An 18209-nucleotide genomic window follows, 5' to 3' on the forward strand; every position below is an offset into this window, starting at 1 on the left:
TTTGCTGGGATGGAGTTATCTTTCTTCATAGCAGCTCATACGATGCCATGTTTTGGATTTATGACCCCAACAGTGCTGATAACACACCAGTGTTTTTGTTATTGCTGAGCAGTGCTTACACAGTGCCAAGGCCTTTTCTGCTTCTCACACCACCCCACCAGGGTGGGGTGATAATGGCTGGGGGTGCACGGGGAGCTGGGAGGGGACACAGCTGGGACAGCTCACCTCAGCCCTTGGAAGGGGTGTCCTGTACCATATGGCATCCTGCTGAGCAATAAAGGCTGGGGGAAAGAAGGAGGGAAGGGGACATTTGGAGTTATGGCTGTGGCCCTACTCTCCTGGAAATGACTGAACACCTGCCTGCCTGGAAAGCAGGGAATAAATTCCTTATTTTCCTTTGCTTGCATATGAAGCTTTGCTTCAGTTATTAATCTGTCTTTATCTGAACTCACGAGTTTGCTCAGTTTTGCCCTTCCAATTCTCTTCCCCACCCCACTGCAGGGGAGAGAGGGAGCAACTGTGAGGGGCTTACTTGCCTGTCAGAGGTGATCCACAACGCAAGCAAAAAGACAGCTGTCTTCTTTTTATAGTCATTTTAATAGGGAAACTGATAAATTAGGAAACAGGATTCAAAAAACTTAATGCCTTTTTCACCTAGAGAAGTAATTCCTTATTTTATAGTTAAGCATACTAGTGAATACTTTGGGTAAGCTTTTACTATTGATAATGGCACTGTACCAAATATTTATAATGAAAAGGCTGAGAGAATTGGGATTGTTCTGCCTGATGAAGAGAAGCTTTGGGGTGCCCTAATTGCAGCCTTCCAGTGCCTGAAGGGAGCCCACAAGAAAGATGGAGAGGGACTATTTACAAGGGCCTGGAGTGATGGGACAAGGGGGAATGGCTTCACACTGAGAGAGGGCAAGTTTAGATTGGATATTAGGAAGAAATTCTTCCCTGTGAGTGTGGGGAGGCCCTGGCACAGGTTGCCCAGAGAAGCTGTGGCTGCCCCATCCCTGGAAGTGTCCAAGGCCAAGGTGGACAGGACTTGGAGCAACCTGGGATAGTGGAAGGTGTCCCTGCCCATGGCAGGGGGTGGAATGAGATGAGCTTTAAAGTCCCTTACAACCCAAACAATTTTGTAGTTCTGTGATTCTATGACTCAGTAATTTATTTATTGCATCTGTGGGTGTATTGCACCGTACTGGAAGATAACATAAAAAAAAGAATTGTAGTCTGAAATGGAACCATTTGTTGACAGCAGTGTTACTACACAGGAGGACTGACTGTGCCATTCTGTTTTTTATCCCGTCCCAGCGTGGGCTCACTGCCTGGTGCACAGTGCCAGTTCACACACCAAGGTGATGTATTTCTATTTTTCATTCTAGTTTGTGCAAATTGGGGAGCTGGGCTGTAACCCACAAAAGGCTGGCTCTGCAATCATCACAAATTTACACCATTTATACATTTTAGCAAACAAGGGCATCAGTATTCATTGGCTACAAGTTACCTAGTTCTCCTATTAATTAGCATTCTACCTTCTATTGGTTAAATGATTTTCTGGCTTCTCATGCTAATTAGTTCACATGCTCAGTCTTTCTGCCCCTGCAATCTCCTACCTTAGAGGTACTGGAATTGCCCTCTGCCCTGTTGGGGCTGATTTCAGCACAGTTGCTGAGCTGGCTTTGTTAGTTTCTTCCTTATCTCGGGAGTCCTGCCAAGTGTCCTTGTGGCCCATAAATTCTGCATTCTCTGTGTCCATTATCAGTAGCACATCCTTCTTCCCAAGCTTTGTTAACCTCCCCCGGCTCTGAGATCGTTGAAGCATGTCAAGACCTAAACCTTAACAAGGCAGTTCTACCAACAACTAGTTAATCTTTCTAACACCTGGGCATCACTTAGGGGCTTTGAAGAAGTCCTGGTGTAATTTCCAGTGTGCTTTTCAATAATAATCAGCTAAATGTCATATAAAGATGATTTCTGGAGACAACATCAATGTAAACACCACATAGCAAACCTTCCTAGGTGCAACCAAGACAAATGATTCTTCAGTGCTCCAATCTTTTGAGAAATCAGATCTGGTCCAATAGATTCCATGATTTGTAAGTGCATTTGGAAACTTGGGGTGGGAGGGAGGGTCAGGAGATGAGAGCCCATAAAGCATTCTCACACTTCTTTCACTGAGGCAAAGTTTGTGCTTTGAGGGACATCTTAGCAGCAGGGTAGGATGTGGTTGTAGACTCAAGGTAGACAACACATCGTGTTGCATAAGGGAAGCATTCAGTTCTTCTCCCTCTAGAAATTGTGCAGATGGATTAGAATGCCTGTGAACTATCAGGAACAAGTATTCAGATAAGGTATTAAAACATGAATGGCAAACTTGGCCACAGTGGACATTGTTAAAGGGCTTCAAAGTCCTGATGAAATGATCTTCTATGTGGAAGTTTTAGACCATACCCACTATCTCCCTGTCTGACCTAACACAATTAGATATCAGTGTAATCCATCATTTTCTCAATTTTTTTGTCCAGTCTAAGAAAACCTGCAAGAAAATTTGGGCAGTCTGGATAAATCTTTTTCTTTCAGGGTAAAATGGAAGGGCCACAAATACTTCCTGAGCATGCAGTCTGATTTCCCCTCACTTTGAGATAATTTCATATCTAAAACCTAGCTGGTTGATACATCAGATGATTTAAAGTAAAATTTGAAACCATTTTAGTCAAGAGTTTGGAATGCAGCCAAGAGTCTCTTTGTAAAATCACAGTACAAGGTGGACTACACAAGTGCTGGCATTTGCCTTACTCTTTAAAGAAATAATTCAAAATGCAGTTTATATCTACAGTCAAAAATAGTGAAGTCAGGACAAAGGAAATTGAGGTTTCTAGGGAAATGGGTATTTTGCACTATAAAAATAGAAAAGCTCCTTTTTTAAACATAATAAAAATATACAGAAACTTTTCTCCTTGATGTTTTAACCATGAGCTAAGCAATGTCCTTTCATGGTAGGTAACCAGCCAGCATCTCTCTTTAAATGTGGAGATGCTGACTAGTATCTGGAATCTCAGCTGGAGAAGGGGGATTGTGTTTCCAAATCAGATCCAAATACCAATACTATCTTGGTTAAGCTGCAGCATCAGAATTATTTCTGCTGAATGTCACCCAAGTTTCCTCAGAGACCTTGAAATCAGAGGGATTGACAGGCATGTGCAGTCCAAAAAGGAATTTTTGTAATAAGAGGCTGGACCTTTTGTCACCTTGAAGTCACCTCCTTTGTAGCAAGATGGAAAAAGGCTTGTCCTACTTTCAAGTTTTTAACTGAAGGGTTTAATTTCTCCAGTTTAGAAAAGATAAAGCTATTGTTGGGTTAATCAAGTTAAAAGAGGAGCAATTATTAGCTAGGTTCAGAAAAGATGAACAGTGCTCCAGGAAGTTAACCTTGCAGGTTATTTCTCTTATTTTAACAAGGTGGTGGCAGGGGTGTTGAGCTTCCTATATTTTGAGAGAGAAGTGTGGGTAGGAACATGAAGAAATGAAGGGAGAAGGCAGTGCCCCACATACACACCTAAGCTAAAGAATCTGGTATCAGCTCATGGGAAGCAGGTACATCAAAAGAAGAATCTGTGGGAAGCCCTTCAGAAAGGTTTGTGGGTTACTTCTGAAAGTGTATGCCCTATCCAAATAGAACATTCCTTCAAGACAGGCAAGAATTCTTTGAAATAGCAGGATGTGTTCAGTGGTCTGAGGTACTGTGATCCATCAGGGACACAGAACAATACTTCCTTCAGTGATGCTCCAGCTCCAGGGCTACCAAGACTGAGCTCTGCAGGAGATTTCAAAAGCTCTGCAGAAACAACTGAACAGCACAACCTATCAGCAAACTTCCTGCATGATCAGACAGCCGTGAACTGTCACCAAAGCCCTCCTCAGATAAAAATACAGAGCCAAGTCTTGCTGAATTTTAGATGAAACTGCCAACAATTTTAGCAAAGATTCTGACGGACAGTTACAGTGATCACAGCCCATGCTGCTGGTGAGCAACATCAGAAATGGAACAACTGGAGTTAAAAGACAGGAGGTCATTTTAACCATTGAAACAAGAGAAAATGGAGGCCCCCTTAGTTGGAAAACTGTGACAAAGACACATCAGTGTCGAAAAGAGTGACAGCACATTATCCCCATCATACAGTGCTGCAGTGCAAGAAGAGGTTCCTGCCAGGCTCTGATAGGTGTGCTCAAGCACCTCAGCCAGGAGCTGGGTTTCTTTGCCAGAATGGAGAACAGGAGATTCCTTCATCAGGAAAAAGCCATTCTGAGAGGGTTAGTGCAGCCTACTGGCAGCATATCCTGAACACATGTGCCCCTTGACAGGATTACAAGATACGCTTATGATACATCCCTGACAATAACTCCCCTTTATCATTGCTCTCTCTGTTGAATGGTGCCACCTAAGCAAGAAGTGCTTGTGCAGTAGATCCTGTAATACCCCAGGCAATGTGTTCCTGATGCCTGAATCACAACCTACACAACATGACTATGCTGCTGATTGGTGACACAGCTTGAAACAACCAGAGTCACAACTTCCAGTTCTCCTCTTACTGATTTAGGCCTGTGATTGATATCATGCCTCGCTGAGTTACTTCCTATCATCTGAGCTGCAGTAATGGATTTTGCACATCCACAGATCACCTAATCTGTGAGGTGAATTTCTTTTTCAACCAGACCACAGAGCAGGGTAGGAAAAGAACACATTATCATTCCACAGGAAGATTAGCTGTCAGGAACTAACTATAAATCAAGCTGCAACTCATGAAGACAAAGTTTCCAGCACTTTCAGGCATTCTCACTTCCCTCTTGCTCATTCCCACAGACCCTTGCAAGGTGTTGCCTCTTCAGCTGGGCTGGTCCAGCCCCTGATGTGGCCACACCGAGACACACCAGGGAACTTCCAAGGCTTAAAACACTCCAGTGTCAACTGTGGGAAATAAACATCTATGCAACAAGAACTTACAGGAACACTTCCAATACTTTTTCACTCAGCGATCTCTTTCCCAGACCTTTTCATTTCCCAGGCGGTACCACAGACCCTCTTGCATAGAATGTGTCACCTTATGTGCCAAGTTGTGGACAAATAATTCAATATGGGATTCCTGCTGTTAAATACTTCCTGCTCTCTGCAGTCACAAAGGTACATTCAGCCAGGGGTGGGCCTGATGCTGCTGCTGCAGCTCTTCTCTCCTTCTGGACACTTTCCCATCAATCAGTGGGATTTCAAACTCCAGGGGAGGAGCCTCAGCAAGGTGCATTCCCAAAGACAAGGGTAGTCTAAAGTGAAAATCACTGCCCTAACTTGTGCCACTTTGCTTCTGATTTTAACAAGAGAAGCATCCCCACAAACACCCATTTTTGCATGCTCTCTACCTCCAGCCTTAAGCTGAACTCAGTAATTTAGCAGTGGTGACTCAGTATTAACAGGTAAGTCTTGCCTCCCCTCCATTAAAACCATACTTTAATACTAGTTCTAGGTAAACTAAACAAAAGTTGGACTTTTTTTGGTGTAAAGTATAATGGTTTGTGCAGAGTCATCAGGTGCCAAGGACAACCTATACACTGTAGCAGTTCAGATGAAGCAGTTGCCACGACAACTCAATTAAGTAAATAAACATACCTGTTTGCAGCAGCAGCTCACGTCCTCTACATCATCTGTAACTCCACACAGACCATATGTGCCAAGGAATCTGTCCTTCACCCCTCTGCCTCTCCTCCTCCCCTCCCAACCAGGGGAAATGAGGTACCACCCAGTACTGCTCACTCTCAGCTGGAATCTGACAGGAGTGTAGCTGCTCCTGACAGTGCAGAAATCTGGGTCAACTCATTGTCATCTTCCTTTTCCTCCCACTCCTCCCCAGCCTCCCCTTGATGTTGGCTGAATAGGTTGCCTTTCAGGAATTGTCTTCTAGCTCTGCTCTAATTAAAGGCAAAAAAAGGACACTTTGGGGGTAAATACACAGTAAACTACCTGCTTGCCCATAAAATCAGTTTGTACACAAAGAACTAGGACAATCAAATAGCACAGCCAGCCCGAGGTTGTCTTTAGATCAGCAGGTTTTGGCAATGCATGGTCTTTTAGAAATATGTACCATAGCAACTTAAGTTACTCATATAGCTTCAGCCACCAGAGAGCTCTGGAGGAACTGACATATCTGAGTCAATGCTTAGGTCACAACTAAGTTTTAATTGCCTTTACTACAAAAGGAATGTGACGTTTCTCCATAAAGGAGTAACTGTTCTATCTCCCTCAAAACACAAAGCACGAAGGAGCAGAATAGATAAACCCAAGGGTTCCTTATTAGAAAGCTGTTGAGGTTACTGCAGGTTGAGGCCCTAAATGCAATATAAAACCCAGATAACATCCACCTGCAATCCCTGAGCATCAATGGCCTTTCTTAATCTTTGGCAGCATCTATTTTCCTGTTCCATCTTTTACCCCCTATATATTTACACCCTCTATACATTTAAACCCCAGCAACGATCCTCCCCAAAACCCCACATAAAGCTTAAATAGTGTATTCTCAAAGGATAACATCTCACTATCACATTCCTGGGCTGTCAGATTTAAGCAGACAATGATGGATGAACTAAGTCAGCAGTGACTTAAAATACAATCCTCAATTTAGGAGAATAGACAGATGTTATAACTGTTTTTGAGGTGCATCATCCCATTGTACTACTGTGAAAACGTGAAACCTAAGGATCCAGAGTCTGTTTTCTCAGGCACATATACCTGAAATTCAATAGAAAGTGGCAAATTGAAGAAATTCAGTCCACAGAAGGTTTAATTATACAGAGTGGAAATAAAAGACTGATGATTATTCTGAAGAATTTCAGAAATGTTACTAGAAGTTGTGAGAAGTTTTGGTTTTGTTGCCCAGGCTGGTGGAGAGGAATTGGATGTTCCTCTGCTTGGTCTGCCTTTGCAAGGTAGCCCAGGAGCCCGTGATGGCTAAAAGACACTGAAATCCGGGCAAGTGTAAGGGGACTTATGCTGACAGGAGCTGGGAGAACACCTGGATCACCAATTCAGGATTCAGGCAGAGCTCTGGTCCTGTTTATCTCATCAGTCTCACTGCGTGCAAGGAGAACTTCTCCAAGCTTTTGAACAAAACACATTTTTGTTCAGAATAAAGCCAGAATTCCCCATGCCTGCTTTTCTAATGGATAACTCCACACAGCAGACGAATCATCAGTATCTCTGGAACTAATTTCCAGCAGCTGCAGATCTGACTCACAGCACCTCAATGAAACTGAAATTTCTTTATATCCCGAGCTCCACAATACGTCTGCAGGAACCATATGACTGCCCACCACACAACGTTGTGAACCATCTGTCTCTCCTGCTTAATAAGCCTTAATGTTTAATAAGTAAATTAAATATTTAACATTTACAGAAATCAGGCTGCAGGTTGCGCAGTCGCCAAATGCAAAATGGCCAACAGAACACACACAGCTGCATGTCTGCCTCTGTGGATGGAGCTGAGGAACTCTTCTGATGCCAGACACTTTCTGATATGAGTATTTCTTAATAAGCAACTTTCAAGAGCAGAAAGTCTTCCTATTCTTTTGGGAGAAAGGGCGCTTGTATATTAAGTAGAGCCTCTGGACACAAATGCAGGTATTAATAAATGGGATCAATAGTTCAAGCAACTAAACTTTTTTTCCCCCTCTTCCATCCTTCCCCGCTTGTCTCTTTAAATTCTAAATTTACTTCTTTTTCTTCATGTTACACTCACAACATAAAATAGTAAAAAGGCTCACCTAAAACTTTTCAGCTTGGATGTCTTTGAATAACCAGCTCAGATGTACAGTACAACTTGGAGGATGTCAAAAGAACTTTCTTACTCACAAACAGGACCCAAGACACTTATCTAAGCATGGCCTGTTTGCAAGATTAGACACTAACCCTCAGATGTGATAGCTGGGCAAGAATCTAACAGTGCTACTCCATAAAGTCTTACTGGAGCATTTATTTTGACTGATGCTCTTAAATTCAGAGCAAGGCTTTGTGTAGTACATAGATCAGTGTGGCAATCAGCTATTTTCAGTCAAAGCTAGGGTAAATACCACAGCAAATTCTATCCATTAGAATCAGTGTTACAGTTTTAAATAACAGGAATATATCTGGAAGACAGGTCTCAGACCAAAGATATTTTTTCCTTTCCTTGCTTGTGGTCAGTGATGTGATGCTGAGGAGATCTACAGCTACAGTCCTGTTCTGCATAGCTGTACATCCTCTGTCTGGATAACCCTCTCTCTCCTGCCCCACAGAGCACAACATCCACTCTAAGGGAGCTCTAACCAGGTGGTACCTTTTCCTTGCAGCCTTCTAGAGCTCCTCCCAGGCTGACAGGCTCTCACAGATCCAGAGGCCTCAATCAGAGCAGCTGCCTTTTAGCCCTTTTCAGCCTGATGGCTGTAGAGAATGTGCCCCATCCACTGCACACACCTTTTTCCTTTTCCTAAAGTAAGGAACAACTTGATGCCAGATATATAAGATCAACTTCCTTTCTTTCAACAGTATTCCCAGTTTTTCAAATAGCAGTGGGCCTTCATTTACATCTGTTATTAATTCATCAGTGCTTTTCTAGTTAACAGTTAATAGCTGAAATCCACAAATAATGAATTCTGTAGAGCTCCATTTTTAGCAAACCTGGCAATGAACTATAGCAATCCCATTTTATTCATTTTGCTTCCCATAAATATCTGTGAATCAGTACTGTAGATGATCTAAAAAGATGTTACTCTTAGATTTAAAATTACACTCAATATTTTAAGAACAACTAACAATATATTCTAAACAAAGGCTTCTTTAAAAGTACTGATTTATTAAGTAGAACTATTAATAGCACCTGTTACACAAATTCTAAGAAATAATTGAAAGATACAAGATAAAATGTAACTGAGATAATATGTAACTAAATAAAATATGTAACTGAGATAAAATGTAACTAAAGCCTCAGAGGAGGCTTTAGTACTTTGGAACAGCTATGGTAAGGTCAATGGAATTGCTGTGATTTATGCAACTACAGATCTGCAGCAATTAAATGATGAGAAAAATAAAACAATTTCATTAATTTTATCCAAATAGAGAATAAATAAACACTATTTAGGTGTTCTGTTTGTCAACCCCTTTTCTACAGGTGTTTGTTTCTATGTACAAATCCATCTATGTAAAAATCCATCTCAGTAGAGATTTACATCACTATGTCCATAATCTTTTGAACTTATACAGAACCCTTTGCCTGGAATTATTCATATTCATGTCAACAGTTGGATATGTGGCTCTTATGGGGGCTCTGGAGAAGCATTACAATCTACACAAATTTAGCTGTCCTCTGAACAGCAGTTCCTGTTTGGTGCCAGTAGTTTGGGATTTTGCTACAGGCACGAGAAGGGATGCCAGCACTTCACCACAACAGCCGTACCATAAAGATATTTTAGAGCAGCTGTGCTGGTGGTCAAACACTGCAGCAGCTGCAGAATGAGTGCCAGGGGTGTCTCTTCAAAGGCCAGGTTGGACAGGGCTTGGAGCAACCAAGTGGAAGGTGTCCCTGCCCAGGGCAGGGGTGGAACGAGATGAGCTTTATGGTCCTTTCCAACGCAAACCTTCATGTGAGCCTGTTAACTTTAATACAATGTATGCCCAAATGTAATATAGTGGAGATCAAGACAGACAAACAGCCATGACTGGACTTATCTGAAGGATAAGAGAACCCAGGATGGGAAGAGGTAAATATGCCCACAGTAATGACTCTCCTTGCAGCCAGAGAACAATCCTGCCCCTGCAGCAGGTTCTGACAAACAGGATGACTATTCTTCATTAATGTTCCATTATTACTTGGATGTTTTCCTTCCTAGCACATGTACTTTTAATTTTGAAAAACAAACAAAAACCTACCCTAAATCTGAACTGCTAAGGAACAGGCAACCATTCAATGTAGTATATTTAGTTAACATCATAAAGCATAAAGAAATCTATGTTGGAACTCACAATCCCATACACTAAGTGAGCATTCTGACTGCAGAATGAGCTTCTGCAAGGAATTAGAAAAAGTGTGATTCTTTTTTTCTCTTCCTTATTTCTTAGATTACATTTTGGGAAGAGTAAGGTTAGGGGGACAGAGGGATTACCTAATGACCCTTTTTACTATAACTATTTCTTTTAAACTGGAGATGATTTAACATTTACTGTTGTGAAAGCTGCATTGCTATGGCAACCTTCTAAAAAAAAAGGATCACTGTAGGTACATCACATACATATTGACATGCAAACACAGACATGAGGTTTTTCTTGAAAGACAGAAGCATCTCCAGATTTTCTATTTTATTTACATGATTTAGGCACAGGTTGAATAGAATTAATCTGCTTTCTTGAATATTTGCATTCTCATCTATCTATACATGCCTTAACCCTGTATGAACTCCAGCTGCATTTTAACTGAGCAACAGACACTGAACTGCTGGAGATGAAAGGAACATTTTGTTTTTTCCTCACGCAAATGTGCTGCAAACTAGTCTAAATACACTTTTAAGTAATTTTTATTATTTTTATATGGCAATAATTGCTAAATACCAGTTTACTTATCAAACATATGTGCTTTATGTTCACATAAATGTTAAATACCAAAAGCCTGATTTGAGAACTGAAAAATATAGAAATGTTAAATGTTGAATCATGCACATTAACTAAAAGAATGACTAACTCACATTCAACTGTACACCACTTATTTTTAGTTAATTTTATATCATATCAGTAATTTTCTTGTTCTGATACAAGCCTTTGCACCCATTTTACTGTCATGTTAACATCACTTATCCCATAGCTGGAGAATATAATCTGGAATTTATTTTTCATACCTTTTCTCAACTGAGTAATGACCTTGGTGATTTGTTTGTAAGAAAAGCTCAAGGAATAAATATACATATGTACAAACCACCTTTTCAGATTAGAAGCTATATTAACATACTATACTTAAGGTATCAGTGCATTTGCAATCAATAATGCAAAGTACAAGCACCCTTTAAAATCACTACATTCAGAATAAAAGTGGATAGAAATAAATTTTAGTAATATTCAGATATAACACAGGAACAGTAGGAAAGAACCCTGCCCAGGTTGAAGGGATTTGTGTTCTACTTCCTGCCCCAAAAAACTGTGGAAGATTTTTATCAGAAGATTGCCTAAGGTAACAATTTCCAATTAATAAATGTGGGACTTGCAGAATTATAGTTTTAGTAGCAAGCACTGAAATTTCCTTCTATTACTTTTGTGCTTAAAGTAGTTTTTTTGGCACTCAAATCCCAGATGGATACCTAAACAAAGAATGAGTCTTTTGAGTTAAGAAAGTACTTCCCAAATTTCCAAACTAATGGCAGTAAAATTACATAGGATGCTCAGTGTGAAGCATGAAGCCCCACTGGTTTAACTGTAAATCACTCAAGAATTTGTGGCTGGACCTCTGTAAGTTTTGTTTTTCAACAACCTCAAATGGTTGATTTATAAATCAACACAATTTACATTTTCTAAAAGGAGCAACAGCTGGAACTGCTGGTGCTGTGCTGACAGTTCCCCACAATAATGTTTAAATAGAGAACTGAAGCCAAACAATGGTTTGAATTTGTACAATCTGTGCAATTTCTGTTCAGATCAGGTTGAGAGATGAAAAGAAAAAAGTCACCTGGGAGCAGAGGAGGATGCCAAGTTAGTAATTATGTCTCTTGGTACCTGTTTTGTTTACTAATCAAAGGTCTAATTGCTTTGCTCTATTTTAATTCAAAACATTCTTATTTTAATCACTTACTTTTCCTGCACACATTAGCACTGAGAGAAACCACTGAGGGTACAAGTAATATGATGAAGAGTTTGAAACCAAGCTTTTAAAAATGTTTTAATAATTTCACAGGTTTTTAATAAAGAAAAATTAAGCTGTTCTTCATATATGTGGCTACTACTTCTCCAAGGATTTCATCCTGGCCAAAAAAACGCGAATATTTTTTTCTTTTAACTTAGAAAGTCAACTGATATCAAATATAACTAATATAGGACATTAATAATAACATTAGCTAAAAGAGCTGGTGTAGGAATATGAAAGGTTTGATGGCATTTAGATATGCTAAAGGGTTTGAGGTGGCTGAGTCTCACCATGACAGCCATGCTCTTAAGAACCAATCTCAGCATTATTAGCAGTTATCTTTGAAATTTAGAGAACTTTATCTTCCCCCCTGACAGAGGCTGGGAAAAAACAAACAGTGCCCTGTGAAAGAACTGGAGAACTCACACAAATTCCAGTTCCTGGGAAGATACCAAGACAGGTAACCTTTATGTAAGTACTTTAATTAAAAAGGACATATGTAGCAACCATTGCCATTTTCCTATAAACTGCTTTTAACATAGGTTAAAACATCCTCTGTTAAACAGGTAGGTCTTGGCAAACAGGGAAACTATAAATCCTCAAGTCTGGGATACAGCCCTGCCTAATGTTCCTGTGTGCAACCCAAGAAGGGCTGGTCTATTAAAAACTAATATTTGTCTCTTAACCTTATTAATTTGTCTGTGTAGCTGTATGTTACACAGCTGATTTGAAAGCCACACACAGTAGTTATCAGTTGACTGTCAAAGTGGCATTGCCAGATGAGATTCTGCAGAGGCCTGTTCTGAGTGTGCTTACTCCAAGTTGTAAATAAAACAGAAAATCTCATTAAACTTGAGGGAAACAGGAAAATGGAGAGGTCTAAAAAACAAGGGGGCAGATCAGGGAAAAAAATCAGGATGTAATTTAATAAGGACAAATGCAAAGTGCTACACTTGGTTGGAGTAAATAATCAACTGTTCAAATACAGAATGCTCCAAGTTCAAATACAGGAACAACTGGCAGTGTTTTCAGAAAAGAATGAGGGAACTTTAGTGGAAGTGGAATATGAGTCAGTATTACTGTGCAGCTTTCCCACCAGCAATCACAAAGGGATAGATAAAAAGGAGCTGTGAAGTAATCCTGTGCTAGCCAACCCAAATAGATGGCTAACCAGAATACTATGGCCAGGTTTGATTATCACGTATTTGATGGGGGAGGAAGGTCTGCTGAAGACTCAGGAAAGCAAAAAAAACTACAAGAGATATATAGAAAACATGACTGAAAAAAACTCCGAGGGAATCTGATTATTTAAGTCTGAAGATGCCTCAGGAAGACAAAGTGATGTAGTTTTCAGGAGAGCAGGAAGTAACTAAGGCAATGAGCTGCTCACCACTGTGCTGTGTACAGGACAAGAAGTGCTCCTGGCTATGGCTAAAAACGTTGTGCAGCGTGGCTAAAAGACCACAATGGATAGGGCAGGGAAGCCTCATTAAAAAATAGGTATTTATCAGAATATCAGGTATCTGATTCCATCTTTAGGTAGCAAGGGAATAGGCTAATTCTTGAGGCCTTTTCCACACCAGTATTCTGATTGCCAATCTTGTATTTCCATAATGCCACAGTATAAAGAATGTTTCAGGCAGAATACCTGCCACTGAATGACCTCTGGGAAGAGACAAATAGTACACATGGCACAGCTGAAGCAGGGATGGAAGGCAAAGGGAAACTCAGTCCTTGCAAGATTTGCATTGATTTTAGCCTTGTTTTGGTACATTTTTGTCAGCTGAGGGCAACTCCAGCATCTTCCTCTTCTTCAGTAAAAGGTCATGCTGCATTTACCAGCCAAACACAAGCTGAAATTTCAGTGCCTAAATGCTACCAGCCAAAGAATGTTATGGATGCAATTATGAGAATCTTAAAAAGTATCTCAGAATTGGCTTTCCTAGAAAATCAGGATTAGCTACTCAAGCCGCATTTGGGAAACTTGTATTTGTAAAAATTATGCATTTTGCTGTAGTGACAGCCAACTTCAAGTACAGTAAAAAGCTGCTTAATGTACAAATCTGACTTCTGATCAGTTACTGCACGTGCAGAGGAAAAGCCATCAGCTCTTTTTTTACACACATCCATCCATTAGTGACTGGTGCAGGGGCAGCTCAAGTGCAAACACCCACAGGAACAACTGTTTTTGTTCCTCTACTTCAAGACTAGCACTAGGGCACGAGATTCTGAGAGACACTGCCTGCTTTCAACTCACCTTGGTACCCAGGGAAAATCAGCTGTCCAGGCCTGGTAACACTGGGAGTTGTGAACAACACCTCAAATCCAAACTAAGTCACTTTAACTTTTAAAAATGTCACCATCTGCCAGTAAGGTCACGACAACTGTGAATAAGCTTCTACTTCTCCAGCAATGAGGGAACAAGCACTAAGAACACCACATGTCTGACACTGCCAGGGTGCCTGGGGAAGGAAGAGCCAACTATACATTAGCACTTTTGTCCTTGTGAATACTCATCTCCACTTGTCTTTCCTGGAGATGACTCCTCAGTAGGGATGCTAACAAGGTGCTGAGGAGCAACGTTAATTCCTGTTGCCTCTCTCCTAAGTTTTCCACAGCCTACAGAATTTCCTTGTGAGAAATGATGAAATGAGCAAGATTCATTAAACAAATCATCCCACCCTCCTCCCTCCACAAGCCCAAGCAAAACAAAACAAGATTATGAAAGCACCCAACACTTTTAATATTTTTACTGTGCGTTTTGTAAGTGCTTAAAGACACCACATCAGACTGCATCCATTGTGTTGTCCATATGTAGTTTGCCACATATAAAAAGACAGGCAGACCCCCAAAAGCTTTCATATTCCAACTCAAAGAGACACAAATTAGATACAATAGTATTATCTCATTATACAGAAGGCAAACCATAGAAAGTATCTCTGATCACACAAAACAGAGGCAGGAACTGAAACAGACCTTCCAAAACTGTGTTTCATCAAAAATTATATTAATCTAGTCAACAGAAAAACATTAGTTAGAAATAAGCTTTAAGAAGTTCCCAATTCAGAAAAAAAATTCAAGTATAACTTTCAAACAAATAACAGGTACAATGGGAATAAACAAAACTCTTTTTCCTCCTTCAGTATAAACTGATTGCCAGACCAGTTTGTCATAGATTACTCTTCTTTCTTTCATATATAGAAGCATACAAATTAATGAAGTAATTCTCGGAGGATGAAATCAAGTTGTCAAGGTCATAATCCACTTCAAAGGTAGGTCTCTCTCCAAAAATTACAAGAGCAAGAAATACAGCAAAGTGTGCAGTAAGTCCCCATATCTTGAATGACTTTTTATGTTCCTGGTCATAATATATAAAGCAGTGCATCAGAGTTAAGGAACCTGATGAGGTTTTATAGGACAAGGCCTTGTACTTTAAGGGCTTGATGAAGTACTCCAAAGGCACAAAAAAAACCTCGCTCACTTCATCTGGATTAGGAGTGGCCTGGAATGCATCCTCTATAAATCCTACAACTGGTGTCACCAAATGATTCATCTAAAAGGAGAGAAAAAGAAACAATAAGAAAACCCTATCAACAAAACCCTCAAACATTAGGTTTGTACCAAGTACAAATGTTCTTTATTTTAAAAGCATTTCATCTGTTGCAAAATGAGTACAAGAAGCCTATGAACTATTCTTAACTGTAATGTAATTTAGTCCCTCTAATGGCAAGCTATGTAATTTGGTTTTAACAATTTAAAATTATCTTTTTGTATTTGTTAAACATGATTTTGCAAATATCCAGTTCATTCTGTATAATCATATTGCAGTTAAAAAGGCTTGTCACTCTGCTACAGGAATAAAAAGCATGCATGCTTTCTCATGGGTCTTCCTTATTTACTTTGTCAAATTCTGATTTTAATCTAAATTTTCCAAATCACCCATGTTTTATCATATTTCTGTATCTATTTTCCTAGGATATAGGAATTTTCCTGGAATACAGAAATATGTTCCTATAGATACAGAAATATGATTAAAGCATATCTAGCTATAGAACACATATGCTTTTTGAAACCACCTATCTATGGACATTTTAACTTTAAATGTAATCTCTTCTCCCGTAGGGAGGCAAAATCTACTGAAATAGTAGTTTGCATCAAGAGCACACCAAAATTCATTAAGATATGTTGCTAGCTTTATTTATTCACACTAACAATGATCATTGTTCAGCAGAAAGGAGTAACACCAAAACAGCATTTGTGCTCTTTCATGCAAGGCTGGAGAGACTCCATCCGAGTCAGAATCACCTGGAATTCTGTACAGAGAAGACAAAGTAGCTTCCCACAGGTAAAATTTTTGAGGTCCAAAACCAACATGATCTTTTCTAGTGACTGAAACAATTTATTGGAAAACACTGAAAATTTGATCACTTTTACACAGAGCCTCTGAGCTACATGACTTTAATGTTATCTGCACAGAAATTATAATTTAAGAAGTTAACTAAAGCATTTCGCAATAAAATTTCAAAACCGGTTCTTCTGGTTTTTAACGGGGAGAGGATATTGCTAACAGATAGAAAAACAGAAAACATAGTAATAAACTGTTACCTGGAGAACAAAAATAGTCTTTAGAAACAGCAGCCCCTCTGTGCTATGGGAAAACCCATCTTCTGCAATACTGAAGATTGTTATTGAAATTGGCAGCCTGTTAATTTACAAACAGAGACCTACACTCCAAAGACAACTTCGGGAGTCTTCCTGATCAAGTTTCCTCTGGAATCCCAGTGCACATCACCTCTGGCAGGCCCTTTCTGCCTGCACAGCCCTGGTGTCAGCAGGACACTGAGTGAGAAACTTGTGAGGCTTCAGCAGGACACTGGAGCCCTGTTATACAGCCTGTCAGGAACATCTGCTCTGGTTTTGGGCTAACCTCATGGTAAAGAGTATTTTCCTTGCATCTTATCCAAACTTCCACACTGCTGCTGGTGTCCATTGTCTTGAGAAGAGTCTGGTATCGTCCTCTCTACAAACACCCAGGAGAAGAGAACAGATAGATCCCCTGCTGGCTTTCAAACTGAGCAAACCCACCTCTCTCATCGTCTCCGCATAATCCATGTGCTCTAACACCCTTACTGTCTTCATGGCTCTCTGCTAAACTCTCACCAGTGCAGCACTGTCACTCTGGTACTCCAGTGTGTCACTAACTGGTGCCTCAAGGCTGGTCTGACAAATACCAAACACAGAAAAAAACCCTCTTCCCTTGAGGTTTGAAAAGGTCACTGTCAGCCTCACAAAATATAACAACCCAACCTATTTTCTAATTTTACGTTGACTTACCTTATCAATTCCAGGCACCAGCCTACAGATCACTTCCACCTTCTCTGGCTGGAGTCCCACTTCTTCTTTAGCTTCTCGGAGAGCAGTATCAATTTCATCTTTATCACTGGCTTCACTTTTACCTCCTGGAAAACACACTTGCCCCGGTGACCTTCTCAGCTAGAATGTAAAGGAGCATTACTGTTAAATATAACAAGTTTTATATTTCTTCTTGGATGCACACAGATACTTGCTGGTATTGCAGCATCACTTTATGTTTATCTTTTCCGTCAAAGCTGCTGGAAATGGTGGTTAAGGTTTCTGCAGACCAGAAGAAACATGCCTTACCAAGAGCTACACAAGAAAAAGCTGAGCCTATCCCCAACTAATCCATAAACCCTCACTCTCGGAAATACACTGTATCCATATAGCGCTGTGTAATTCATAACCTAACTTCTGCTTTAGTATGTCAAAGTTTACATTTTGCATCATCTTGTTTGCATAAGAAACTGACAGATGAGTCCAGACAGACAACTTGAATAGCAAGATTAAAATACTGCAAGTAAGAGCAAGAACTTCCGAAAGACATAATTAAAAAATGTACTTTTAAGTACGTTCCAATAATAGGCTTGTGCATCAAAGATCAGTAAAAAATCACATTTACAATGAGCTTATCAGCTACGTAACTGTAATTATTTGGATCTTTCCAAGCAAAGCCCAAAGTATTTACTGCAGACCGAAAAGTCTCATTAATAAAAGCTGCACTGCATTGTAACTTTTCTTCTTGAAGTCACCGTAAACAATCATTTCCTTTCCGGCTCTGGGAATCTTTTCCTGTCACGGGTTTCCGGGGATCCGACATGTTTCTGGCACGAAAACACCAGAATCATGGGAGTGTAAAAACACATGGTCATGCCCTTGGACACATGAGTCGACGGGGGGTTGTGCAGCCCCCGGGGCAGCGGGAGGGTCGGGATGGGGCTGTGCAGA

At 40.2% G+C, this 18209-nt stretch overlaps 1 protein-coding gene across 3 annotated transcripts; it reads right to left on the minus strand.

The window, feature by feature from the left end:
- Positions 1 to 14906: 14906 nt before the first annotated feature.
- On the minus strand, positions 14907 to 18094 carry NUDT7 (nudix hydrolase 7). 3 transcript variants are annotated; one of them, XM_027663933.1, is made up of 3 exons: positions 17907 to 18094; positions 17241 to 17399; positions 14907 to 15459 (listed from the first exon to the last, which is right to left on the minus strand). In XM_027663933.1, the coding sequence occupies exon 3, from the start codon at positions 15457 to 15459 to the stop codon at positions 15076 to 15078; it is 384 nt and encodes a 127-aa protein (XP_027519734.1). In that variant the 5' UTR covers positions 17241 to 17399; positions 17907 to 18094; the 3' UTR covers positions 14907 to 15075. The 3 variants fall into 3 exon arrangements, with proteins under 3 accessions (XP_027519734.1, XP_027519735.1, XP_027519736.1); XM_027663934.1 differs by lacking the exon at positions 17907 to 18094 and adding an exon at positions 17669 to 17877; XM_027663935.1 differs by lacking the exons at positions 17241 to 17399; positions 17907 to 18094 and adding an exon at positions 16512 to 17222.
- Positions 18095 to 18209: the final 115 nt, after the last annotated feature.

Source organism: Corapipo altera, unplaced genomic scaffold, assembly GCF_003945725.1.
Source record: "Corapipo altera isolate COAL_440 unplaced genomic scaffold, ASM394572v1 224, whole genome shotgun sequence".
NCBI lineage: Eukaryota > Metazoa > Chordata > Aves > Passeriformes > Pipridae > Corapipo > Corapipo altera.

Excerpts from the sequence above, each read along its gene's own strand:
- NUDT7 (XM_027663933.1), bottom strand. The coding sequence starts at position 15,459 with ATGAATCATTTGGTGACACCAGTTGTAGGATTTATAGAGGATGCATTC.